Below are 27977 nucleotides of genomic sequence, written 5' to 3'. Positions count from 1 at the left end.
ACATTCCATATTCCTCAGCTACTTCCTTTCTTTTTTTGCAGCCAGTTTGCAGCTTTTGAATAAGCTCGATTTTTCTTTTAATTGTCAGACTCACCCACAAATTCTTTTAGTTAATATCCCCAGTTTTTTTCCCCCCTTTTTACATTTAGTCAAATTTTGACTAAATGTTTTAACATAGAGGGGGAATCGAGACGAGGGTCGTGGTGTATGTGTCATGTGTGTGTCTGTGCGTGTGTGTGTGTGTAGAGCGATTCAGAGTGAACTACTGGACCGATCTTTATGAAATTTGACATGAGAGTTCCTTGGTATGATATATCCCCGGATATTTTTTTCTTTTTTGGGATAAATGTCTTTGATGACGTCATATCCGGCTTTTTGTAAAAGTTGAGGCGGCACTGTCACACCCTCATTTTTTAATCAAATTGATTGACATTTTGGTCAAGCAATCATCGACAAAGGCTTTGGTATTGCATTTCAGCTTGGAGGCTTAAAAATTAATGAATGACTTTGGTATTACAAATTCGAAAATTGTAATTAAAATTATGTTTTTATAAAATGATCCAAATTTACGTTTATCTTAGTCTTCATCATTTTCTGATTCCAAAAACATATAAATATGTTATATTCGGATTAAAAACAAGCTCTATGTGTAAAAGCATGTACATGCACATTCTGATCAATCTCCGATTTCATGGTGTCCACCAGTTCTGGTGCATGTAGTACCCTGGCCAACTTTCCTCTCAAGACATCAAAGAGACCGCCCCATAAATTAAACTCCCCATAGGTTACACTCGGTCACTGACCCGGGTTTGTTTGTTTGTTTGTTTGTTTATTTGTTGCTTAACGTCCAGCCGACTACGCAGAGCCATATCAGGACGAGGAAGGGGGGGATGAAGGGGGCCACTTGTCAAGCGATTCCTGTTTACAAATCCACTAACCCATTACTTGTGTCCCAGCAGGCTTTAGTAAAACTAAATTAATACCTACTGGAAGATTACCAGTTTCCAGTATGTTAAAATAGGCTTAACCTATCTACTGCTGGACTTACATCAGAACACTAACAGATTAAACTATACATGAATCGCGAGACAAGCGGCAAGAGAAGAGATTTTTGGAAAAAATACAGGTGAATGAGCAAGAAGGCAGAAAAAAGAAAAGAATTCATGAAGAAAAAGAGAGCATGACAGGAAAGAGGAACCAAAAATCTACCTAACAGCAAACTAGAAAGCTCCTGCGGTTCCAAAAACAGGAGGGGCCTTTAATTTCATAACCGCAGTGCCCCACTGCGGGAACTGACCCGGGTGCAGGAAGTGTTTCCTCTCTCATATGAAAGGGGAACCACCTCTCATAGCTAAAACTGGGTCAATGACCCCTGGGAAGAAGGTCAGTGTCTATAAAGAAGGCCACCCAGCCATCACAATGGACCTGCCTTTGATCTCGCCTCACACGCAGATCCTTGTAGCCTTGTGACTTTTAGAGACAAAGCGGCTCTGGGGCGATGAAAACGTGTTTGTTAAAAGAGGGGTTCGTTATGCAAATGATATGATATGTCGATCTCGGGACGAGTTTAAAGATTTCGTCATAAGCGTGAGTAAATTACCGTACTTTCCGGTGACAAGGCGCTTCGTTATACAAGACGCACCCCCTTCTTTTTAAACAAAATTGTAATCCAGTCACCCATTGGACGCAGGGGGCCGATAGGGCGCACCAAAATGACCCAGTTTTTGCCATGAGAGGTGGTTCCCCTGTCATATCTGAGAGAGGAAACACTTCCTGCAGCAGGGTCAGTGACCGGTCAGTGACCGTTCAGTGACCGACTTTAACTGAGTGAAAATATGTGTGCTCTGTGTGTGCGGCCAGATCAAAGGCATTGTGATAGCTGGGTGACCTTGTTTATAGACACGACCTTCTTCCCAGGGGTCAATGACCCAGTTTTTGCCATGAGAGATGGTTCCCCTGTCATATCTGAGAGAGGAAACACTTCCTGCACCGGGGTCAGTGACCGGTCAGTGACGGAGTTTAACAGAGTGGAAATCTGTGTGTACGGCCAGATCAAAGGCAGGGCAGTACCTAGTAGCTGAAACATGCATTATCACAAGTTGTTTGACTGGTACTCAAGCGGTCTCTTTGATTTTTTTCGTATTTCATACACGGATTAGGCGCTTCGTTATACAAGACGCAGGGGTTGAACTCGAGGAAAAAAGTCGCGCCTTATGACCCGGAAAGTACGGTACAGACATTATGCATGCTTGGGAATCCAAAAAGTGCTCGTTATAAGCATAAATTCGTTACAAAGAATTCGTTTCAAGCATTTTTTTTAAGCATGAAGAAAGAGGTATTCAGTTGGGAACTTAAAACTAATACGTTATAAGTCAAAATTTGTAACTAGCGTGTTCGTTTTAGGTGGGTTCGACTGTAAAAAGAATAGAGATATAGAAAAGCGTGCTATCCTCCTCAGCGCATCCGCTACCGCGCTTTTCTGAATTGTTAATTTCACCGCCTTTGCCACGAGCGGTGGAAAGACGATGCTACGAGTGTACGGTCTTGCGGTAAAAATGCAATGCGTTCAGTTTTATTCTGTGAGTTCGACTGAGCTTGACTAAATGTTGTATTTTCGCCTTACACGACTTGTTTTTACTTTTATTTTTATTTATAAACTCGATGGAAAAAAGCAGTATATATCATAACATAGTACATGTACATGACATTATTATTGCTGCTGGAACATGCGTGGTTCCAGACAACGGATCCTTTTCCATAACAAATGAAAATGTGGCAAATTTCCTGGTTTTGAGAATTTACTGTAACATATACACTGATTAAAAGTCTGTTTCATAGCACTGCTTTTTAGAAACATGGTGTATACCCACTACCACACACACATTTTCTGGTAAAAATTATAGCTAGCTGCATGCGTTTGACGCCAACAAATTAATATATATGACAATATGTAACCATAATTATTTAATCAATAACAAAACTTGCAACATCTGCTTCTGATCAGCAGAAGAAAACCGGAAGGTTGCCAGGAACTTAGTTCTGGGTGTATATATAACACTACCAACTTCTCAAGAATAAATGTAGATACACACACAAATATACACAAAAGACATCTCGGCAAAACTCACTGGCCGGTGCCATGATACAATTTCTGATAATGTGATGCTTTTTCCACAATTATGACTTTGGAATATTCAAAAGCAACAACAAAGGAAGATGCAGCTGTTAACTATTCTTACTGCGATAAGAGGGGAAAATAGCTTTAACATTAAACAAAATCTGGTTCTCAGGATGAACTTTAAAACCCAATACAGTCATCAACCCTTTCAAAAGTAAGACAATGTATGTCTTTATACATGAACAGGTGCATCCATTAATGATTGTCATCATTTTCATGTGTTTTCAATCAAGAAGCTGAGAAACAAAAAACATTCTCCATTTGTAACAATTTCAAGTAGTGAATGGGTGTGAGATTCAGGTGAAACATGGATTGTGAAAGCCAATTAGGCTGTTTGTTTAATATGTGGTACCATCGCCTCTTTGGATTCCTCTTTCAGAGGACAACAACTGTAAACATTCACTCTTAATGACCCAAGCAATGTTGATAATTACCTTGACAACTCATGGTAAATTTTCAACTAAGCTCTGCAATTGTAAAAGTATTAAAACAATTTAAAGGAAAACAAGTCGCGTAAGGCGAAAATACAATATTTAGTCAAGTAGCTGTCGAACTCACAGAATGAAACTGAACGCAACGCAACGCAGCAAGACCGTATACTCGTAGCATCGTCACTCCACCGCCCGTGGCAAAGGCAGTGCCCGTGGAATTGACAAGAAGAGCGGGGTATTCGTTGCGCTGAGAAGGATAGCACGCTTTTCTGTACCTCTCTTCGTTTTAACTTTCTGAGCGTGTTTTTAATCCAAACATATCATATCCATATATTTTTGGAATCAGGAACCGACAAGGAATAAGATGAAAGTGTTTTTAAATTGATTTCGAAAAAAAAATTTTGATAATAATTTTTATATATTTAATTTTCAGAGCTTGTTTTTAATCCGAATATAACATATTTATATGTTTTTGGAATCAGAAAATGATGGAGAATAAGATAAACGTAAATTTGGATCGTTTTATAAATTTTTATTTTTTTTTACAATTTTCCGATTTTTAATGACCAAAGTCATTAATTAATTTTTAAGCCACCAAGCTGAAATGCAATACCGAACCCCGGGCTTCGTCGAAGATTACTTGACCAAAATTTCAACCAATTTGGTTGAAAAATGAGGGCGTGACAGTGCCGCCTCAACTTTCACAAAAAGCCGGATATGACGTCATCAAAGACATTTATCCAAAAAATGAAAAAAACGTTCGGGGATTTCATACCCAGGAACTCTCATGTCAAATTTCATAAAGATCGGTCCAGTAGTTTAGTCTGAATCGCTCTACACACACACACACACACACGCACGCACACACGCACGCACACACGCACATACACCACGACCCTCGTTTCGATTCCCCCTCGATGTTAAAATATTTAGTCAAAACTTGACTAAATATAAAAAGCACATTCTAAAAGCTTACTGAATTTGCAAATATGGTGGCAGCTCTCTGCATTTTAGATGGTAAAAAAAGCGACGCAAAGTATTAATGTATGTTTGACATCACCTGCAAGTATAACGTGATCACTTGAACTTCCAACGTGCTTTGGGGCCCTGAACTTGCATCTTAAAAACTAGGTTCACAACATGGCTCCCTCATTGTGCATGTACTTTTACACTAACAAAATGATGACAAAAACTATGTTTGGTGGCTTCTGGCAGACCAGCTGTTTGATCAGTCCTCGGGGAGCATATCGCCTTCTGCTACATCTTGTTAAGCGCGGCCACTGGCCCTGGTCAATAAAGATGAAACAGAAGATGATATGCTCCCCTCAACTGACAAAAGCTGGTCTGACAACAACCTATCAAATAGCCTATATTTACAAGACAATTGTTATCACAGTAAGATCCAGAACACACCATACACACATTCAAAACAAGAAGTAAATTTCAAGTGCCTGCTATTACCAAAGACTGCAAAACTGTACAATTTAAAGGTGGTTGTCTACATTTTTCCTTTTTTTCAATAATCTTATGGTTAGATTTCGCTAAAAAGTTATGCCAGATGATGAATGAACCATGGGGAAAAAAGTTATAGAAAAAAAAATATATGTAAAAAAAGATTTTATTTTTGGGTAGCGTGACTCACGCTTCCAATATTTTGTTTTCTGTTTGCTGAGAACATGTGCTTTGCCTAAAAATACTGACCAATCAAATCCATGTCACTATGCTTATAGCCACGCTCAAACAAGTGCAGCAACAGTTTTACAATGGAGCTGTCCACGCTTTTTTTTTAAACGCACAAAATGCACGGGATTTGAGAGGAGTTTTGCGCTTGGCATTTTTCAAATAAGGATATCCTACTATGAGTACTACGCTGGAATACTACAATGAATTTTCAAACGGCTACACTGGCTTTGTCTTTCCTGATCGAAAGGGGGTGTATTGTTGATAATTGTAGATAATAGACTCTGCACTGTAATGGTCAAATGGCAATTTCGGTATAAAAATGTAGACAAGGACCTTTAAGGGAATTTCTTCATTTTTTCAGTATATATCTAAAGCTCACATACAAGCATTTTATGTTTCTGGCAACATAAGCTGGGTTAGTTTTAATGCTGCTTGTACATAAGAGTGACAAAAAGAAATGTACATGTATGTATATCTAACAAACAAAAAATCTTGTGTCAGTCAAAATAGAACAGATTTTTGAGCGATTCTAAAAATGTGTGTGTGTATGTGTGTGTGTGTGAGATTGTGTGTGTGTGTATGTGTGTGTTACTCTCATGAAGGTCAGTGTTTTTCACATAGGAAAAGCAATCTTAAGTTGGCAAACTGAAGCAACAGAGCAGGGTGAGTGATCGGGTAACAGTTATCACCGACTGACCACAACGTACCATGGACAACTAAGATACTCCTGACACGGATGACGCGATCAATAACTTTTAATGCCACAAATCTACAGCCAGTCTCTGCACACATTAAAATCAACTGCAGCCGTACCTGCAATGAAAGGACACACGTCGGACCAGATTAAAGTATCCCCACACCACAGGTGGCCAGTCTTGACAAGTTTACTTCTTTGAAGTCAATAGACCAAAAACACTGCAGAAGGTGTCGTTTCTTGGAAGGCGTACTCTCATCCGAGGGATCTCACATCACAGGTACCACTGTATTAACCCAAATGACAGTCCCAAGGTGAAATCTGCAGGAGCCCATTCAATGGTGTGTTGTGACAAGACACTACGGTCATTCTGTTTCGCCCAAGTTCTTCCCATGCCTCCCCAGGTAAGCCACTAAACTGTCCCACTGTGGAGTCTGCAGATGTTGCCCAGTCCTGCCCACAAAAGAACATTGAAAAATCAATGTATCGTATATTCTAAGTGTGCACTACATGTACTACATTTAAACCCACATTTTAAGAGCATCCCCCTTTTATTTAATGACCCTAGTCTTTCAGATTTTTTTTTGACAGTATCTTAAAATTCACCTCCATTTTAAGACTTCCCCTTTTCAGACCTGAAGACTTGCCTTTATCCTTTTGCTTCATTTTTCTTTTCTTTTGTTTGTTTTTCTCTTTATTTTCCAGTTTTCTCTTATGAATGAACTTTTTTCTCAACAAATGCACAATGAGAAAAGATACAAGAATAAAAACAGAAAATGAACAACAACAAAAACATGTTTTCCTTTTCTGAATCAAGCTTGGCCCAAACAGACCTGTTTACCCCCGTAAGTGTTTTGGAGTAATGCTCAGCCCCAAAAATAGTAATCCTGGCACAAAAATAGTAATCATCCAGCATTCGTCGCCAATTATAACGCACATGACAACTGTGTCTGCGAAACGCAATCATGCACATATATCCATCATTCACAAACAAAACACATCAGTCAGTTTTTGTGGTCATCATAATTTCAAAGAAGATCACATCAAAAGCACATGCATCACTGATTCTTTTTCTTTTGCTCGTAGTAGGCCTTTTTCAGTGTGTCAAGTGCTTCTCTACTGAACTTGCGCTTGCCGAATGAGTGAGGGCGAGACTTCACCACTAGAATAAGGCTCTCCAGCGTCTCATCAGACAGATCTCTGGTCAGTCCTGTGCTTTTTCACCCCATTTTGCCATTGAAAAAAACAATGCCAAACATGTGAATTGATAAAAACAACAAGAAGAGCAAACGCTCGATCGAGTCACTTTCGCAGTTCTGAATATTATATGAGGCATCAGATGGACAGGAAGAAATTGCTATTCACAACACAATGAGTCACGTTCACATAAAATTTGAGCCCGGTCACTTTTATAGTTTCCGAGAAAAGCCCAACGTTAAGTTGTGTGTTGCCGAACAGAAAAGGCTAGTTATCTCCCTTGTTTTTCTGATAACGTTCGTAAAAGGCTACAGATGTAAATACTTTGATGTAAAGAATAATCCTACAAAGTTTCAATCACATCCGATGAACTTTGTCAAAGATATAAAATGTCTAATTTTTCCTTTGACGCTGACCTGTGACCTTGAAAAAGGTCAAAGGTCAACGAAACCATCGTTAAAGTGTAGAGGTCATTGGAGGTCACGACTAAACAAAATATGAGCCCGATCGCTTTGATAGTTTCCGAGAAAAGTCCAACGTTAAGGTGGTGTCTACGGACGGCCGGCCGGACAGACTAACACTGACCGATTACATAGTCACTTTTTCTCAAGTGACTCAAAAATAAAAAATAAATTTTTTTTTTTTTACTTTTTATTTTTTTAATGAAAATCGTAGTCTTGACACGGATAGCGGAATGGCGTATTTTTTGCAGAAAATCGTAATAAATTACGCCAAAATCGTAAGGGTAAACAGGTCTGCCCAAACAACCTCTTATTGTAATCAAAGAGTTAAACCCACCTGATAACTCAATTGAGTCAAAAAGCACACTGAACTCTTTCCCTCTCTCTCACAAACACACAGGAATTCTGCAGCTGAACCCAATTCACACAGTGTTGCAAGACTTATTAACATGCATAAACTTACAGGATGCAGTTAGGTCGAACAGCCTTGTGTTGTTGGAGTTGCTCGGCAGTCAGAAAAGTTTCATCGCAACGTTTGCCTGTGCATACGAGGAGCTGGTCCGTGTGATTATGCTTGGACTCCATGTGCTGACGAAGGTCAGTGTACAGAATCATCTTCACTGGACATAGGCAGCACTGGTAGCCTTCCTCACACTCTCTGTAGTGGTGCCGCAACTGCAAACAAGAACACTTCCAGTCAGCCAGAAGTATGAAGCTGCAAAACCTAATGAGATACAAATGGTTTTCTGTATTTTTCATGCGTTTTCTTTCTTTTTTAACCATACTAATACTAAACATACTATTCAATCATTTTATCATAACAAATGCACAAGAGAAACTAGTTGAAAATGTGAAATGTTCACTACAGGTGACTTTGCCTGAAATGGCATGTCATTCCTCTCTAAGGGTAAACAATACATCAAAGCTGTTGTCTTGTACCTTTCTATGATTTAGAAATGGGTTTTTCATTATTTACTGATTTTGTTCTTACACCTGGACAAGCTATATTCAGCTGTCAGTTACTGATCAAACAAAACTTGTGTTTACGAGTGACGGGCAGGAGATTTTTCCCCCCCTTACGCCTCAAGCCATATCATTACAGTGGAGTCGGGGTACAACGAATCTCAAGGGAGATACATTTTAGTTTGTTATATCAGTAATTCGCTGTAGAGTTTTCAACCCTAAATGGCCTCAAGACAAGTTTTTCCAATCACCTTCAAATGATCGTCCCATCGATCTTTCCTTGGAGAGTACAATCTCTGCATGTTTTCAATAGCTTCATAATATAATCCATAGAGAGAGGCAAACTAACAGCGGGAGGTGCATGAAAAGCGTCCGTTTTCACGATAAAACTTTGACTCGCTCATTCACGGGACATAACTGCACTCCGGACTGTCCACAGTGTTGAGCAATTTAGGAGACTTCACTGCCTGAGGAGAATATTGATTCAAACGAACGCGTGGACTCCACTGTATCAAACTAACAGGTAAACTAACCTTGTCTTCACTAACAAAGCGCTGGTCACACATTTGGCAGAGGTACTCCTGAGTGTGCTGCGTCTCCATGTGCTTACTGAGGGCTCCATCATTGGGCAGCTGGGCTTGACACACCTTGCAGGTGACGTTGCTAGAAGTGTGGCGCTTCAGGTGGTTCTGGAAGATGGCCTGGTTGAAGAATGACGTCTGGCAAGTCTTGCAGTGGTACAGCGGCTTCCCAGTGTGCTCTAGTGCATCATGCTCCAGCAGCTCCTGTTCGGAACCTGCACTGAAGTTGCACTCTTTGCAGTCCAGTTTTCCCAGGTAGTGCAGCTTGAGGTGACTAACCAGCTCTTCCCCGGAACGACTCTGGAAAGACCCACAGATGATGCAGAAGTACAGGATGTGATCACTGATGCCTTGTGCTGTAGTCTCATTGGCTCTGAGTTCTTTCATTACCACCTGTTGAAAATCTTTTTCATGCCGAAGTAAAAACTCTTCACACGAAAGTGTACTGTCCTCAAGATCTTCCTTCACGTTGTCAACTTCATTTGGAATATCTTCTTCTTCAGTTTGCTCTTCCTCTATGCTATCAGCAGATTCAATGTAGACATCACATCCACCATGTTTGCCCAAGCTTCTCGAGACAGAAGGAGAGTCTTTCATGTTTGACACTCCATGTCCAATCTGAATTTCCATATCATCCTCGCTGTCTCGGTGACTGTCCAGTGTGCTGTAGTCTCGTTTAGGTTTGTAAAAAAATCGGACACTTCGTCTGACACTTGTTTGCCCTGGATCTTCCAATCTAAGGTCTGGCCTTGTCTTTCTTTTCTTTGTTTTTCTGCCTTCAAAATGTTCATCCGACTCCTTGTCCTTTGATAATCTCTTTCTCCGCTTTCCTCTTTCCTCTGTGTTAATGTTTTCAGGACCGGTGTCTTCAACTTCATTTTTCCCTCTCCATGAGGGTTCACCAACTTTATGAGTATGATTAGATGTGCTGCATGTGTTTTCAGCTTCTTGTTCTGAACTGTGCTCTGGTTTGTTTGTCTGAATCAAATCTTTCAGCCAATTTGGCTTGCGACTGCTCTTCTTCTGACCCGTCACAGAGTCTGCAAGCTCACCCTGTAAATTTGCAAGATCAGTCCTGCGCGTTACTGCTTTTGGGGCATGGACAAAGTACTGAATTTGCTGTTGTAGTTTTTCAGTCAGGGTCAGTCTTTCCAGTCTCACAAACACTTCCAGGGCTCGTTTCACGGTGTTAGCATCAGCGTTTACCGTCAGCTGTGACTGCTGCAAAGTGTATCTCTGATCTTTCCTAGTCTCTTGCAACTTTGAAGCTGGAGACGCCACAACAGATGGTTTACCCTCAGAAACAGGCGTGCCACTGCCCTTCTTTTCTTGTTCCAAAGAAACAGAGGTTGGACCCAACGCAACTGCAGGTCCTACTGGAGCGACAGGTGGACACGACATTGCTGCTATCAGTGTGGGCATTGGCAGTCTGGGAACAGGTGCTGCTGTTAAGTTAAAAGGCACTTGGTGGCCGAGAGGTTGGGACTGCAGCAGAGGACGTGGCAGAGAAGGAGCACACAGAGGCAGAGAAGGAGTAGAAAAAACCAGAGAAGGGGCAGGATTAGGCAAAGATGGCATAGCAAGAGGAAGAGAAGAAGTAGGAAGAGCCTGGGAAGGAGTAGGGAGAGACAGAGAAGCAGACAAAGACAGAGAAGGCGTGGGGGCAGGCTGGGTAGCAGCAGTAGTACTACTAGTAGTGACAGGCACATCTCTTTTGGGTAAAATGTGCACGTTCCTTCCTGACATAATTTGCACCGCCTTCTGCACGAGCAATCTGTCCTCTTGACAGCGTTCCTTCCTGTTGTATCTGAAGGCAACAGAAGGCATATGTGGCGGAGGTGATGGTGGAGGAGAGCTGAGCAGCCCTGGAGGGAATTCAATGTTCGTTCTTTTCAACATTTCTGCGATTTGCAACACAGCTTCTACGGGTAACTTGTAGTCTAAGGGAAGAAACAACACCTGTGGTTTTTCTGTTTCAGTTTTCCAAAGAACTTTTGGGCCATCTTTGTCCAGGAAAATCCACACATCACCAGAAAGGTGGATAGTCCGGGATGGAGCAGGTTGAATCTCCTCCTCTTTGGAATAATCTGAGAGCTCTTCCATGGATTTTACATCACCTGAGACCTCTTCCACAGATTTGATATCATCTGCCTTTTCCACCGATTCACTCATGGGCGAAGTCTTCTTTCTATGCAACCATGGCCATGGCTTTTGGTAGGTAATCCTTTTCTTTGAAGGCCTTTGTCTCAGTGTGTATGGCCCAGTGTAGGCAACTGGGACAAATATTCTGCCATCTTCAATGACGACTGGACCCTCCTCTTTAATTACCTTAGTACGGTCTCCAAACAACAGTAGCCTTGCAACATCCATCGCTATTTTGTCAGGTGAAGATGAGATGAAGGCTTTGACAAGGCTGGAGTCCAGCACTCTTTTAGGGGAATCGTCACCTGCCTTCTGTCTTTTCCCTTTGCGTCCCACAATCTGGAAATCTTGAAATCTGGGTTCAGAGCTTAACTCTGGTTTGCTGACCACCTGCTGCTGTTGATGCTGTGTCGTTGATTCACCAGGTTTTGCACTCAGCACAATGGCAGATTTCAGATTTGGAGGTGTTAGGTGGATTCCACTTAGAATATGCCCCTGTGCCAAGACTGGCGGCAAAAGCACAACACTAGAAGGGTTTTGCTTGATGAGTCCTTGTACCTGGCTTGCCGTGAGGCTAGCAGCACCTGAGGTGGTGGCAGCAGGCAAAGAGTCCTTCCCTTGGGTATCTGCAGAACTAACTTGGCTGCTGGTGGACTCAGGTGATTTGATGCCCCCAGACATCAACATGTACCCAGGGCCATGTGCAGGAGGTGCCACTCTCAGCGGCTGCATTTGCCCTACTGCTCCAGCTTGTGGTATTCTGTGCACCAACTGTGCCAGGCTTGTAACTGGATAAGAGGAAGATACTGCAGGCTTATTCTCCGACACTGCTGAAGCTATCCCAGTCTCACTTTGGTGTTTCTGAGATGAGGTGGTAGTGGTAGCAGTAGCACTAGCAGGTCCTGACTGAATGTATACCATCCTTGGGGTAGGCTGAGTAGTCAAGACAGTGCTCCCTGCGCTCTGGGATGCTTGAACTGTAATTTGTTGTGGTTTTACTGGTGGCATGCCCTGAGCAGACAGCAGTTGAGAAGTCTGCGAATTCTGCTGACCAGCCTGAGCTTGGAACAGGTTGTGTTGGAGCAGATTCTGTTGAAGCAGCATCCGGTTATTTTGAAGCAGAGATGAGGGGTTTTGAAGGACAGTTTGCATATACTGAAGTGAGTTCTGTGGATTTTGCAGAAATGGTTGAGCAATCTGGAAAACCCCTTGAGAGGTTTGAATCAGGACCTGTCTGGTCTGTTGGATGGGTTGCTGTGACTGAGAAACCTGAACTATGTTCTGCTGTGCCTGTGGATGAACAACAGCAACACCCTTACCAGTTCCTGCTTGCAATTTTGCGACTACTGCTGTCTCTGTGGTATCACTATCTTGTTGCTTGCTGGCTTGTGGGTTTGAAGTTTGTCCTGAAAATTGTTGCTCTTTTATGCCTTGTACATTGCTTACTACCGAAGTCTGAGTTACGGTAACAGGGGCACTGTCAGCCTTAGAGGTATAGTAGACCCTCTCAATCTTGGGTATGCTGGGATCTGAACTGGATTTGGACTGAACTTTTATGGAACACATTTTTGTTTCCTTGGGCCGGATCGCTCGGACACTGGAAGGACCTGGAGCGGGTGACATTTTCTTGCCACGCGGCAAACCCTTACTGCTCAACCTAGGAGACTGAGCACTGGACTTGGCAGGAGCTTGACTCTGTGTCTTTTGGAAGCGTTGACGTAGAATTTCAGATGCCGTCAGGCTCGATGCTGCATTGTAGTACTGTGGCTTTGGCCCTGAAGGCTCAGCACTTGGCACTTGCTGACAAGACAACTGTGGTTGAACAACCAGCTGTGGAGACACCATCGGAGCAGATGACATATACTGTGGTAGCAGCACTTGAGGCTGTGCAATGAACTGGGAAGATGGCACATGAAAAACTGCTGGAGCCAGTGGAGGTTGTGCCATTGTCACGCTTGGCTGGCCAATGAGCTGAGGGGCTGCCATCTGGTTGGCCAACATTAACACAGGAGAGGGAGGCATAGCCTGCTTGGTGAATGCCGGTGGAGGAACACATTGCTGCAGGGACAAGGGTCCAGAAATAGACACAGGTACAGGCTCTGGCTGTTCTGATTCAGTCTTGACCGCTCGCAGTAGAGTAACTGTTTGAGACTGACTGACACTGGGAGCAAGGACAGGCAGAGAAGAGACAGACTCCCTGAATTCCTGCGAGGGTGCAGCGGTCTCTGTGTATTCCTCCCCTGGTTCCTGTTTGATCCACGCAGTGTCATTATCATGCTTGTAAGTCTTGATGTGGTCCTCAAGAGCATCCTCTGATCCAAACTTCTCATCGCAGTTGGTACAGCAGTAGAGGATGTAGAAATTCTTGTCATCTGAAAAGGAAGGATGAGAGTTAGCTCACTTGACTTCCTCAAGTGCAAACAAATAACTTTTGTAAAACTAGTCTTGGAAAGACAAAGAAAAAAATTCAATGTATCTGATGCCCTATGTCTTCCTTGTGCTCCTGAGTACATAGCTGTAGAATTCTGGCACGGCCCAGATCTGTGATCTAAAAAGAATGCAGTCTAAGCTTTTGACAGATACTGGGGTGCCGAGTGGTAACGCACTTGCGCTCGGAAGCGAGCGGTTGCGAGTTCGACCCTGGGTCAGGGCGTTAGCAATTTTCTCCCCCCTTTTCAACCTAGGTGGTGGGTTCAAGTGCTAGTCTTCGGATAAGACGAAAAACCGAGGTCCCTTCGTGTACACTACATTGGGGTGTGCACGTTAAAGATCCCACGATTGACAAAAGGGTCTTTCCTGGCAAAATTGTATTGGCATAGATAAAAATGTCCACCAAAATACCCATGTGACTTGGAATAATAGGCTGTGAAAAGTAGGATATGCGCCGAAATGGCTGCGATCTGCTGGCCGATGTGAATGTGTGAACTGTATTGTGTACAAAAAAATTCCATCTCACACGGCATAAATAAATCTCTGCGCCTTGAATATATGCGCGATATAAATTGCATAAAATAAAAATAAAAATAAATCCCTGCGCTTAGAACTGTACCCACGGAATACGCGCGATATAAGCCTCATATTGATTGAGTGATTGACAAGTGAAATTTAATTGGACTCTGTCCAAGCTTTTCGAAGTATGATAGAACATCTGACCATATCAATCGGACATTTGCGGCAGTAAATCGGACAATGACCGATGTGCGACGCATAACGACATCCCTGTATCTATGTAGTTTGGGATTCAGGTTAGATGAGGAATACATTGCAATCATTTTTTAAACTGTTGAAAAGTGAAAATTTGATTTTAATGACAACTTCAAGAACAACTTAATTAACCCTCAGGCTGGTTGTCGCGACATATGTCGTGCTACTTTACGTATACTGTCACCTGGTTGTCACAACATATGTCGTGCTACTGGCTTAGTCTGTTTGGTCGGTTCCGATTGCCTCCCATGGATGCGAAAACCTATATGACCGTTTTTCGTTATGATAAATTTCTCTCTGTTAACTCACCAGTGGCTATGTAACGTGTGTTACAGAATTGCACCAGTGTAAGGGTTAAGAAGTTATTAAGCTTCCAAGCTGAAATGCAATCCCACAGTCAGATTGTTTGACAAAAATGTCACAGTGCCGCCTCAACTTTCAATGAAAGCCGAATATGTCGCGACTTGTTTATTGGAGAGAAAAACAAGTCGCGTAAGGCGAAATTACTACATTTAGTCAAGCTGTGGAACTCACAGAATGAAACTGAACGCACTGCATTTTTTCACTATGACCGTAGTCCGCCGCTTGTGCATAACGGAGTGAAACTGACGAGCCTGTTCAGCGGGGTAGTGGTTTCGCTGTGCTGCATAGCACACTTTTCTGTACCTCTCTTCGTTTTAACTTTGTGAGCGTGTTTTTAATCCAAACATATCATATCTATAATATGTTTTTGGAATCAGGAACCGACAAGGAATAAGATGAAATTGTTTTTAAATCGATTTCGGAAATTTAATTTTGATCATAATTTTTATATTTTTAATTTTCAGAGCTTGTTTTTAATCCAAATATAACATATCTATATGTTTTTGGAATCAGAAAATGACGAAGAATATGATGAAATTATTTTTGGATCGTTTAATAAAAAAATAATTTTAATTACAAGTTTCCGATTTTTAATGACCAAACTCACTCAGTTTTTAAGCCACCAAGCTGAAATGCAATACTAAACCCCGGCCTTCGTCAAAGATTGCTTTGCCAAAATTTCAATCAATTTGATTGAAAAATGAGGGTGTGACAGTGCCGCCTCAACTTTTACAAAAAGCCGGATATGACGTCATCAAAGGTATTTATCGAAAAACTGAAAAAAACGTCCGGGGATATCATACCCAGGAACTCTCATGTCAAATTTCATAAAGATCGGTCCAGTAGTAGTCTGAATCGCTCTACACACACACACGCACAGACACACAGACACAGACACACACACACACCACGACCCTCGTCTCGATTCCTCCTCTATGTTAAAACATTTAGTCAAAATTTGACTAAATGTAAAAAGGGGGAAAAAAAACTGGGGATATTAACTAAAAGAATTTGTATACATGTACATTTTAATGAAGATCTGTCAAGTAGTTGTCTCGCAATCATCGCTTTACACATACACTCGCACCATCAATGATCACCCTTTTTTTGCTTCCCAGTCTATTTGAAAGATGTAAAAAATGGACTAAACGTCAACAACAACAAAATACCAGCATGTGAAACACAAAAGATGAACCATTCAAAGAACACTGGTGAGTATAAATGCTGATGGCGGAGAGGAGAGTGGCATGTTGGAGTGTGATGGACAGACGAGGTGGGTTTTACTTTGTTGTTTTCTTAAAAGCACAGAAAGACAATAATAACGCATTTTTATTGAAACGTCATTGTGGCCCAGTTGTCAATATTCCGGATCATCAAGATGTGAAAAATAGAGTGCGCCCTGCTGAAAATATGATTTTTTGATGGTTCGTTTGTTACTCTTACCGATCACTTACATTAGCACCAGAGTGTTCGAAAGACTCCAGATGCAGATGAAACACACCAACCTAGCTACTTCCGAGCCATTTTGAGCGATGTCAGTCACTAACTATTTTTCGATCAAATGGTTACGTAAACTCATGACGTCAAAAGATGTTGGAATTTGTTTATGCAACAACGTTTATCAAGTGATTTTACAAACAACGAAACCACTTTAATTGGGAATATGTCTTCATTCGCTGAATAAAAATGGGTTCTTTCATACGTTAGATCGAAAAAGCCATATCTAGCATCATACAGAATTGTTCATAAATCTAAAAATATACTTAAGTCTTTTTCAAAAACTATAGTCTGTTTCATTGACTTTCAGCAAATTTCAACATTATTTATTGAGAAAACAGGACACTTTGAAAGAAATTTGGTGCACAAAAGTTTTTCTGATCACGAAACATTGTGTGAAACTTTCTCCACAACTTTCTTTCATCAAGTGTACGTATTTTTCTAGCAATAGGCGTGTCCCCTGTTTTGAGCAAACACTGTTTTCGTGGTGCGCTCGCTACCTCTGTTTGTTTTTTTAAATGAAGAATTATTTTGGTTATACCTACATGTGGTACTTAAGATGCGTGACCATAAGCAGCAAAACACCCCAACAATGTAAGCCAGGACCAGGAGTCTGTTAAATATTTGCCACTCTCGCAAAGTTTGGCCAGGGAAAAAGACTATTTAATATTTAACTCCAAAACAAAATTCTGATGGGAGGAAGTTGAAGGCGCGAAGGTCAGGTTGGCATGCTCCCTCAACCACGTCGTAATCACCGCCCCATGTTACTGTATCTTTTTTGTTGACCAAATAAGCTCAATGCCAATGGTGTAATCTGGTGCCACCTGAGCTCAGAAATGGTGCCACTGTAAGAGTGTTACAATGAAAACTAAGCAAACAAGTGGCGCAGTGGTATGAAGGAAATTCGTATGTAAACCGAACCCAGCTCTAGTAAAATTTGCCCTGCAGTGTGCTTGGCTCCAGGCAGGTTTCAGTCTTCAATCACAGATTTTTTTTAATATATTTTTGTTATCTCAAAATCAATCTTGACACAGGGCGGGGATGTAGCTCAGTCGGTAGCGCGCTGGATTTGTATCCAGTTGGCCGCTGTCAGCGTGAGTTCGTCCCCACGTTCGGCGAGAGATTTATTTCTCAGAGTCAACTTTGTGTGCAGACTCTCCTCGGTGTCCGAACACCCCCGTGTGTACACGCAAGCACAAGACCAAGTGCGCACGAAAAAGATCCTGTAGTCCATGTCAGAGTTCGGTGGGTTATAGAAACACGAAAATACCCAGCATGCTTCCTCCGAAAACGGCGTATGGCTGCCTAAATGGCGGGGTAAAAAACGGTCATACACGTAAAATTCCACTCGTGCAAAAAACACGAGTGTACGTGGGAGTTTCAGCCCACGAACGCAGAAGAAGAAGAATCTTGACACAGACCTTTGAAAATGAAATAAGTTTTTTACTAAAGCGTTACAACTTACATCCCCTTGGAGTTGGAAGGAAACGAGAGAAAAAACTTGTATGCAGGCCCTTACATATTGAAACATTTGAATTTTGTTAACACTCTTAAAACAATAAATAGACTTCTATCAAATTTGATGCTAATCTCTCAAGAAATATTGCCCAGAAGCAATTAAAAATCAAGCAATCATAATGCAAGCAAACCATTATCATAAGCTGAGTGGTACAAGCAGCAATTTAGGTATAAGTAAGGAGAAGAGGAGTAACATGTAAATTCGCTCTGTATGCTGGGTATAGTACATTAGCAAGACAAGTTGTCTTGTTCAGGTCGTGAGAAATATTAAGACACCCTGCCCGAGTAACAAAATTACCATGTCACATGTTACTGTTAGCAAAATAAGCTGACGAAAGCTTTTTAAAACCATTCCATGTCATGTTTTGACAAAAATGACTACCTTTCTAAAACGTTTGGGCAGTCATTCAAACTGAACTGATTAGTTCACATACACTTCACGTTCAACGATACAATTTTTTATTCATTGTTTTTTTCTTTCTTAAAGTCAGGGTCTACATATATATATTATATATATATATGTATATTATATCTGTTCTTTAGTTTCTAATGTAAATGTAACTGGATTGCTTTGTATTTTGTTTTCTGGCGCCTGTGTGTTTAACACCGGTGGGACTGAAAAATGTCATGAATGCTGAAGAATGTTAAGGGGGGGTCTGGGGCCCCCCAGAAGCTGAAGGATTTGTATAATCAACAACCAAAAAACCGTCACCACAGACATTACGCATCCGGATTTCCGGAAGAATCCCATCCATGGTTTAATCCCTTCACTGCCCACCCCGTATGTAATACGTGGTCATTTTCGGTTTGTTCTACGCCCATAACCGTATCTCATACGTGGGATTTGTGTCAACAACATTTCAGGACATTTCTGAAAACTAAATGGGAGGTAACCACTGTCCAAGTACTTGTAGGGGTTCTAAACACATTTCTTTCCCATAGACCGTTCGGATAATGCTGTTATACTGTGGCAGTGAAGGGGTTAAAGAGGGCAATCATGTATGTCTCATATCTAACAACCAGAACGATTCTTTCACACGCAGTATTTTGAGTGAAGACAAACTTTGACTTGAATTCGATCAAATTTCTTTTTCGTATATATTACAAATACAGTGGCATTCAACATGCATCAGTAAAAATTCACAATAAAAAAGGTCAATAAAATAAAAGGAGGCATTTAAATTTATTTGAATATCAAAGTCGAGGACATAGCAAACACTGAAGACTGGGAAACCTGCCCCAACTGTGAGTGTAAAAAAAAGTTTAAACAAAAACTTTTGGGCTATACTGTCAAATTTCACAACCATAGGAATACTGCATAAACCATGAATTTGTGTAATTCTCACAGACCTGTCAAAGTCATTCCAAAAATGGCTTGCAACTCTTAAGATCGAGTGTTAACAGATAGAATTGACAACTCTAGAGTGTTAATTGCCATACCTCGATCAAACTCACAGAGTTCTGGCTTTCATAATAAAATTAAAAAGTTGCGTACGGCGAAATTACAACATGTAGTCAATGAAACTGAACGCACTGCATTTTTTCACCAAGACAATACAGCTTCGTCGAACCCCGCGCAAAGGAAATCGCTGACAGTGACACTTTTCACATGGTAAATGTAGTAAAATTGACAAGCCAGTAGAGTGCAGTGGCATTTGCGCTTAGCAGAAAAGCTTTCTGAGCTTTTTTTTTTTTTATCCAAACACAACATGTCTAAATGTTTTTGGAATCAGGAAACAATCAGGCATGGGAATTGAAAATTGTAAAAAAGGCGGAAAATTTTTAACTGAAGACGCGAAGCGTCAAGTCGACGGCGCGAAGCGCCTAGCCTTACTAGGGGGGTCCGGGGGCATGCCCCCCCGGAAATTTTTTTCTCCAAAGAACCCAGATGGTGCAATCTGGTGTCATCTGAGCTCCAAGTTTGCCATTAAATTCTGTTTTTAGAATCAGAGTTTTTAGTACCAATTTTTGATTTTTTGAAGAAAAAAAATATATACATGTATTATATGGTTAAAATTTGTTAAAAAAATTGATCTGTTGAGACAAACAGGAAAATGTAACTTGTAACACAATCTGGTTTATTTTCAAACATAAAAGTTACAAAGGCTCACCAATAAGAATTGCCCACTTAAGTTACTTTCCCATGATCTCTTACAAGGAGTTTTAAAAAAAAGTATACAAAAAAGAAGAAGAAAATAAGGCTCAACACATAGATTTTTCTTCGATTTGTGGGTTAGCGGTTTGGGTACCAGCCCAGCTCCAACCCTTGCTTAAATTTGGTAAATATAGTTCGAAGATTACGAATACGATCAGCACAGTGACATTCGAATGGAGAAAAACTGAAACAGATGCGCAAAGTTCAGATCTAGAGCGGTGTTCTTTGCTTGACTTGAGCTAAAATCTGTTCTTCTTCTGCCGTATAAAATCGAAGGAAAATCAAACAATTCAGGAGCACTGTGCCTTACTTGAGCAGAAAAAAACCCACCTGGCAAACGTTGATTGTCCTTCAGAGAAGAGCACGTTTCAATGTGCTTCTTCCTGCGGAGATGCCAGTAACAGTTAGTATGTGTTGCAGACGATACACCACTGTGCTGAACCACGGACATCAATTTTTCTAAAACGGGTGCCGACGCGCTGTTTGTCTCTATTCACTTCCACAACAGCCGACACCCACTCCCATTTCCATTTGTTCGCGCATCCAGTGTCATCGAATCTTTGACCATGTTTTACAACACGCGCGATCGACATTTTCACTGGTACACTGCGTTCAATGCTGTCGCGTGCCCGCGAATCCTATAGCGTGCCCGCGAATCAACAGCGAGCTGTTTCACTCAAAGTTGAAGTAACTGAGGCGGGCGGTAGCAGTGCGTGAACAAAGTACGGACAGTTTTCGCGGGCTTTTGCGCGAAGGCAAAAGTAACCGGTGCTTTTTTTGTGTGCCTTCCCCCCTTTTATTTTTTCGGCGGACACTTTTGCTTTTCCGGCGGAACAAACAAAAATTTCGGCGGAAATCCGCCGTTCGGCGGACAATTCCCATGCCTGAACAATACAGAATAAGATGAACTCATTTTTGGATCAATAACTTAAATTCTAATTTTATTAGATTTTGAGATTTTTAATGACCAAACTCATTAATACATTTTTTAAGCTTCAAAGCTGAAATGCAATCCCATAGTCCGGGTTTCGTCGAAGATGGATTGATCAAAATTTCGTTCAATTGGATAAAAAAAAACAAGTCGCGTAAGGCGAAAATACAACATTTAGTCAAGTAGCTGTCGAACTCACAGAATGAAACTGAACGCAATGCCATTTTTCAGCAAGACCGTATACTCGTAGCATCGTCAGTCCACCGCTCATGGCAAAGGCAGTGAAATTGACAAGAAGAGCGGGGTAGTAGTTGCGCTAAGAAGGATAGCACGCTTTTCTGTACTTCTCTTTGTTTTAACTTTCTGAGCGTGTTTTTAATCCAAACATATCATATCTATATGTTTTTGGAATCAGGAACTGACAAGGAATAAGATGAAAGTGTTTTTAAATTGATTTCGACAATTTAATTTTGATAATAATTTTTATATATTTAATTTTCAGAGCTTGTTTTTAATCCAAATATAACATATTTATATGTTTTTGGAATCAGAAAATGATGGAGAATAAGATGAACGTAAATTTGGATCGTTTTATAAATTTTTATTTTTTTTTACAATTTTCAGATTTTTAATGACCAAAGTCATTAATTAATTTTTAAGCCACCAAGCTGAAATGCAATACCGAAGTCCGGGCTTCGTCGAAGATTACTTGACCAAATTTTCAACCAATTTGGTTGAAAAATGAGGGCGTGACAGTGCCGCCTCAACTTTCACGAAAAGCCGGATATGACGTCATCAAAGACATTTATCAAAAAAATGAAAAAAACGTTCGGGGATTTCATACCCAGGAACTCTCATGTCAAATTTCATAAAGATCGGTCCAGTAGTTTAGTCTGAATCGCTCTACACACACACACACACACACAGACACACAGACACACAGACACACGCACATACACCACGACCCTCGTTTCGATTCCCCCTCGATGTTAAAATATTTAGTCAAAACTTGACTAAATATAAAAACAACAAAACATCAAGGTCTTATTTCTTACTTTAATGTTCACAAGTTACCTAAAAACAGTAAATCATACAGGTCTTATTTTTACTTCAATGTTCTAAAGTTACCTAAAAACAGCAAAGAATCCAGGTCTTATTCATACTTTATTGTTCTTAGGTTTCCCAAAAAACAGCTAAACGTCAAGGTCTTAGTCTTACTTTAATGCTCACACACTACTGCCAGAACGCCCCTGCAAATTCACATCTTTGAACAGAACTACAAAGGTGTAACTATAGGGTAGACTGAATATAATATACCCATGCTTAACTATTTTCCTCCAGTGGCATGGAAAGTAACACTGTCAATTTAAGACTTAACACAAATTGCAGCAATTTAGTAACTACAAGTTTTTTTAACAATCATAAATGCTCAAACCTTGCAGAAAGCCAATAAAAATAGAAACAAGTCCCTATATTCTCAGCATTCTCCCCATTACCAAAATTTCAATCAATTTGATTGAAAAATGAGGGTGTGACAGTGCCGCCTCAACTTTTACAAAAAGCCGGATATGACGTCATCAAAGGTATTTATCGAAAAACTTAAAAAAACGTCCGGGGATATCATACCCAGGAACTCTCATGTCAAATTTCATAAAGATCGGTCCAGTAGTTTAGTCTGAATCGCTCTACACACACACACACACGCACATACACCACGACCCTCGTCTCGATTCCCCCCTCTACGTTAAAACATTTAGTCAAAACTTGACTAAATGTAATGAGGGTGTGAGTGTGACAGTCCTGCCTCAACTTTTACAAAAAGTCAGATATGATGTCATCAAACTCAAAGACATTTGAGACAGTGACAAAAGGTCAGGTGTCATGTCTACTGTCCCGAATGACACACGATTGCTGACATTTCACCATTGCCAAAAGAATAAACATATAAGAAATAGGTAGAACATGAATGTGAAAACTGACTTTGATTGTTGATCAGTATGTTCTATACCACTAACAAATAATCTACTTACGCATAGCTGTTTGGCAAATGTATGTTGCACGGGACACACTGACATGAAAGTGGAAGATGTTTTCCCTCTAGAGAAACTACATATCAAGTTACAATTTTTGTGCTCTTCCATTCCAGTTGGCAATCAATTGTTAACGCATGTTATTAGAAAAAATAGAACGAAAACAGATTAGATAGAATGAAAAATGTACTGGTGATGTCATTTGGGACATACTGACATGAAAACGTCACCTTTTGTCATTGTCTCATTTACAAAACAATTAGTCGCGTAAGGCAAAATTACTACATTTAGTCAAGCTGTAGAACTCACAGAATGAAACTGAACGCACTGCATTTTTTCACTATGACCGTAGTCCGCCGCTTATGCAAAACGGAGTGAAACTGACGAGTCTGTTCAGCGCGGTAGTGGTTTCGCTGTGCTGCATAGCACGCTTTTCTGTACCTCTCTTCGTTTTAACTTTGTGAGCGTGTTTTTAATCCAAACATATCATATCTATATGTTTTTGGAATCAGGAACCAACAAGGAATAAGATGAAATTGTTTTTAAATCGATTTCGGAAATTTAATTTTGATCATAATTTTTAATTTTCAGAGCTTGTTTTCCAAATATAACATATTTATATGTTTTTGGAATCAGGAAATAATGTAGAATAAGATGAACGTAAATTTGGATCGTTTTATATATAAAAAAAAATTATTACAATTTTCAGATTTTTAATGACCAAAGTCATTAATTAATTTTTAAGCCACGAAGCTGAAATGCAATACCGAAGTCCGGCCTTCGTCGAAGATTGCTTTACAAAAATGTCAATCAATTTGATTGAAAAATGAGGGTGTGACAGTGCCGCCTCAACTTTTACAAAAAGCCGGATATGACGTCATCAAAAGTATTTATCGAAAAAAAGAAAACAACATCCGGGGATATCATTCTCAGGAACTCTCATGTCAAATTTCATAAAGATCAGTCCAGTAGTTTGGTCTGAATTGGTCTACACACACACACGCACAGACAGACAGACACACACACATACACCACGACCCTCGTCTCGATTCCCCCTCTATGTTAAAACATTTAGTCAAAACTTGAGTAAATGTAAAAAATGAGAGAAAACAAATGTGGATATCATTCTCAGGAACTCCCATGTAAAGTTTCATGAAGATCGATTCAGTAGTTTTCTCTGAATCGCTCTATACACACACAGACAGACACAAACACCATGACCCCTGTCTCGATTCGGACCTCTATGTTAAAACATTTACTATTTAGTCAAAACTTGACGAAATGTAAAAAGTATCTCACTCTCAGAAAGTTGTATTGAATAAGATAATTACTTAGAATTGAAATGAAAATGGCTCTTCTTCATTGCTCCTTCAACAGCTTGAAAAATGTTTATGCAATCAAGTTTTATGAAAACAATTTCTGTGGGGATGTTTGTTCTTGGAACTTTATTTCCTTATTCAGGCCGGGTTCCCAAAAGACGTTCTACCGGGACCACCAACTTCAAAAGTATGTATAATGTGGAACTAAATAGGGTCTGAAGCACAGGAACTTTTATCAAAGCGCCGTTCGATCATTATTTACTCCTTCATCCTTACAAGTGCATCGCCCAGCTATAGTCGAGGGTCAACCCGACGGGGTTGGGTTAGAGATGATGTTTTTCAGAAAGCTTATTCAATTTACAGCCGATGTTCGGCAGACGAAAAACGGCTCCGTTGTACCGCTTTTGAGTGAGGAGCGTCTTTGTAACCTAGTTTTGGCGCAGGGGGTATGTTACAAATAAACGTCGTATACTTCGCTTCGGTAAACAAACATTTGTAAATTATACATTAAACAAAAGCTAAGGCTTTGTTCTATCAGGCAATATACAAACAACATTCTTCCTATTGATACTTTTAGACATTAACCTGCCAGTACAACATCGTGTTGAGAAAATCAAAATATCTTACTTTCTTTCTTTATTTGGTGTTAAACGTCGTTTTCAACCACGAAGGTTATATCGCGACGAGGGAAAGGGGGGGAGATGGGATAGGGGAAAGGGGGGAGATGGGATAGAGCCACTTGTTAAGTGTTTCTTGTTCACAAAAGCACCAATCAAAAAATCGCTCCAGGGGCCTGCAACGCAGTACAACCCATGACCCCACTGGGAGAATGCAAGCCTCCAGCACAAAGGACCAAACACTTCTTACACACTGCTTGACCAAAATCCCCACAAACATTGACCACACTCTATACAAGAACCACTAAACAAGGGTAAAAGGAGAAACACAATCCGTTAGTCGCCTCTTACGACATGCAGGGTGCAGAGAAATAAGGATGTGGAAAAGAAGACTTTTGGTAAGTGAAATAAAGGTGATGGATCCAGTCAGATAGAAATAAGACAACAAGAAAAGAATTGGAAATCTGCAGGGAATAGTAGGGAGAGTTTTCTTGGAAGGAAATATAGGTGAAAGGACTGGTAAGGCAGAAATAAGACAAAAGAAGAGAAGTAAAGGGGTGGGGTAGCTCTGTGGAAACACTCCCGCCGCGTGAAGGCGACCCCATGGGAGCAATCAAAATATGTCATTCTTCCAAACGATAAGTGAAGATAATTCAGTCCCAGGTTAATATTGCAATCATAAATACACACACAAGTCGATTTTTCTTATAGATGGACTGACTTGGCATTCATATTGGTAACTTCCATTTGGCAGACACCAGCCATATGAAACAAAATTGAGTCAATGTGCATCAGCTGCAAAAAAGAGAAAAAGATCGACTGGGGAAAAAGCTGACATAAACACAGCCCTGGAAGAAGATAATTTTGTCCTGCCAGATGTCAATTAGATGCAGCATACAAAAGATGAAACTGTTATAAAGAAATACGTGTTTGATTAAACGAATATATTGTCGTTTTCTAATTGTTCACTTCCGGTTTTGCCTCATAATGTCGAATTTTTTGTATTTCATAAAACTTGTATCTATATATATATATATACGACTTGTGTGTGTGTGTGTCCGCGATGCACGCCCAAGGTTCTCGATGGATCTGTTTCAAATTTGGTGGCCATATTCAGCTACACCCGGACACAACCTGCTCGATGAGATATTTCAACACGTGCTCTCAGCACGCAGCGCTGAACCGATTTTGGCTTTTCTCTGGATCCATTCCCAGTAACTCTTCCTCATCTTTTCCAGTGTTTTCAGCGTTTATCTCCCTTCCTTCGTGTGGCGTCAATCCATATTCCCGTTACTACGTTACTATTTTTAGAATGTAACTGCACTGTCCAGAACACTTTCCTTGCGCCCGTAAGTTGTCCTTACTGTAAAAGTGAAAAGGTGAAATCAATTTATAGCCACGCGAAAAATACACTGTCATCTATCTCTATATATATATATTTATAGATATAGATATACATATATATACGGCTTCTCTCCGTGTGTGTGTGTGTGTGTGTGTGTGTGTGTGTGTGTGTGTGTGTGTGTGTGTGTGTGTGTGTGTGTGTGGGCAACACCTGTGGATTGTAGAGTTCTGTTTGTGATGTGGTCTGGCGGCTTTGGTGTGTCTGTATGTTCAGGCCTTCCTTTGAGAAGCCATAACAGTTATTCTCAATCCCGTTTGAGTGGACTTCGCCTTCAAAGGTGATTGTGGTGTTTCGGCACTCGGTTACATTTGGCGTCGTCGACAGCGATGGGACTCGACATGAAATGTTCAGGCCACTGAATCATTTTCGTACTGTTCCCATTCCAACTGGGAGGGACCTAAGCTTGGCGGGTCCATGGTTCGGAACTTTGGGGACAAAGTTCATTCAAAGGGGGTCGAGTGTGACAGGGAGACTACCGTCGCCCTTCACAGCAGACTCTGCAGAGTTGTTTGCCTTAGAAGTTGTGGGCTTTCCTTGCATGTACCCGTAAGTTGTCCTCACTGTAAAAGTGCAAAGGTCGAATCTATTTATCGAAAAATCCACTCACCACTGTCATCTATCTCTAATATATACATATACGACTTGTGTCTGTCTGTCTGTCTGTCTGTCTGTCTGTCTGTGTGTGTGTGTGTGTGTGTGTCCGCGATGCACGGCCAAAGTTCTCGGTGGATCTTTTTCAAATATGGAGTCCGTATTCAGCTACACCCCGGACACAACCTCATCGATGAGATATTTCAACACGTGCTCTCAGCGCGCAGCATACATAATCACAAACATTATTCCAAGTCCAACTTGTCTGCTGTTCCAACTTGAAAGTCTGACTCTGAGACATACTCGGGGACATAATTTGCAAATATTGAGTGGAAAACTAACTTTATCACTCTTGTGAACAAGACAACGACCTTGTTTCAATCCTTTTTGGCGTATTGTGCAAATCCACTCAAAATGAGTGGTCTGTGTCTTCTTCTGTTAGCCTTGTTGTGTCATGTGATCAAGGAAAGGACCAATCCAAAAGATCTCACTAGATCTGCACACCCAATAATGGATCTCTCGTCAGAGGAAAGATCTTGCATAGATACCAGTCATGCAATAACTGCAAGTGAATGCATAAACACAGCTTTGAGTCAGAACCTTAGAATGACTAGACTACTCAAATCAAGACCCACCTTTCTTTGAAGCACCCGCCTTCGCCATCTTGGAAGGACCGATGCTGAACTGTGCTCGATCTATCCTACAGCGACGATCTGCATTCTCACACGAACGCAAGGAGAATATAATCCCGTACTAAATTACATGTACGTCGTAAAATTAGTTAGTTCTAATCGTTAAAACGCCGCAATCGTCGTCACAAAACGATTTCCTGGCTACTTGTCTTTGCACGCAGGTAGGCGACATGTTGAAATGTGACGTAAAACCACTGCACTCATTCGATTGGTCGAAATGTCTAAACTCCCTCATCCATATTCAATAGTTCGTCGTCGTTGTTGTTCGCAGGCATCAAGAGCGAGCGTGATTGGTTGGAACTCAGAAAGGCAGCTGGGATTGGCG

At 40.8% G+C, this 27977-nt stretch overlaps 1 protein-coding gene and 1 long non-coding RNA gene across 2 annotated transcripts in view; both read right to left on the bottom strand.

Annotated features, from left to right (window-relative positions):
* Positions 1–3: 3 nt before the first annotated feature.
* The window catches only part of LOC138959325 (uncharacterized), a 282799-nt gene continuing 254825 nt past the window's right edge, over positions 4–27977 (bottom strand). The window contains exon 2 of the long non-coding RNA XR_011453688.1: positions 4–1292. This is a non-coding gene — a long non-coding RNA (uncharacterized lncRNA). The remainder of the gene's footprint in view (positions 1293–27977) is intronic.
* LOC138959320 (uncharacterized) lies at positions 3907–27831 on the bottom strand. Its single transcript, XM_070330748.1, has 4 exons — positions 27596–27831; positions 9141–13702; positions 8108–8319; positions 3907–6439 (listed from the first exon to the last, which is right to left on the bottom strand). Exons 1-4 carry the CDS (start codon positions 27621–27623, stop codon positions 6352–6354), a joined length of 4890 nt encoding a protein of 1629 aa, XP_070186849.1. The 5' UTR covers positions 27624–27831; the 3' UTR covers positions 3907–6351.

Source organism: Littorina saxatilis, linkage group LG2, assembly GCF_037325665.1.
Source record: "Littorina saxatilis isolate snail1 linkage group LG2, US_GU_Lsax_2.0, whole genome shotgun sequence".
Taxonomy (NCBI): Eukaryota; Metazoa; Mollusca; class Gastropoda; order Littorinimorpha; family Littorinidae; genus Littorina; species Littorina saxatilis.
Note: the sequence above shows the minus strand (reverse complement) of the source record. Positions and strands in the feature narration are given on the sequence as shown.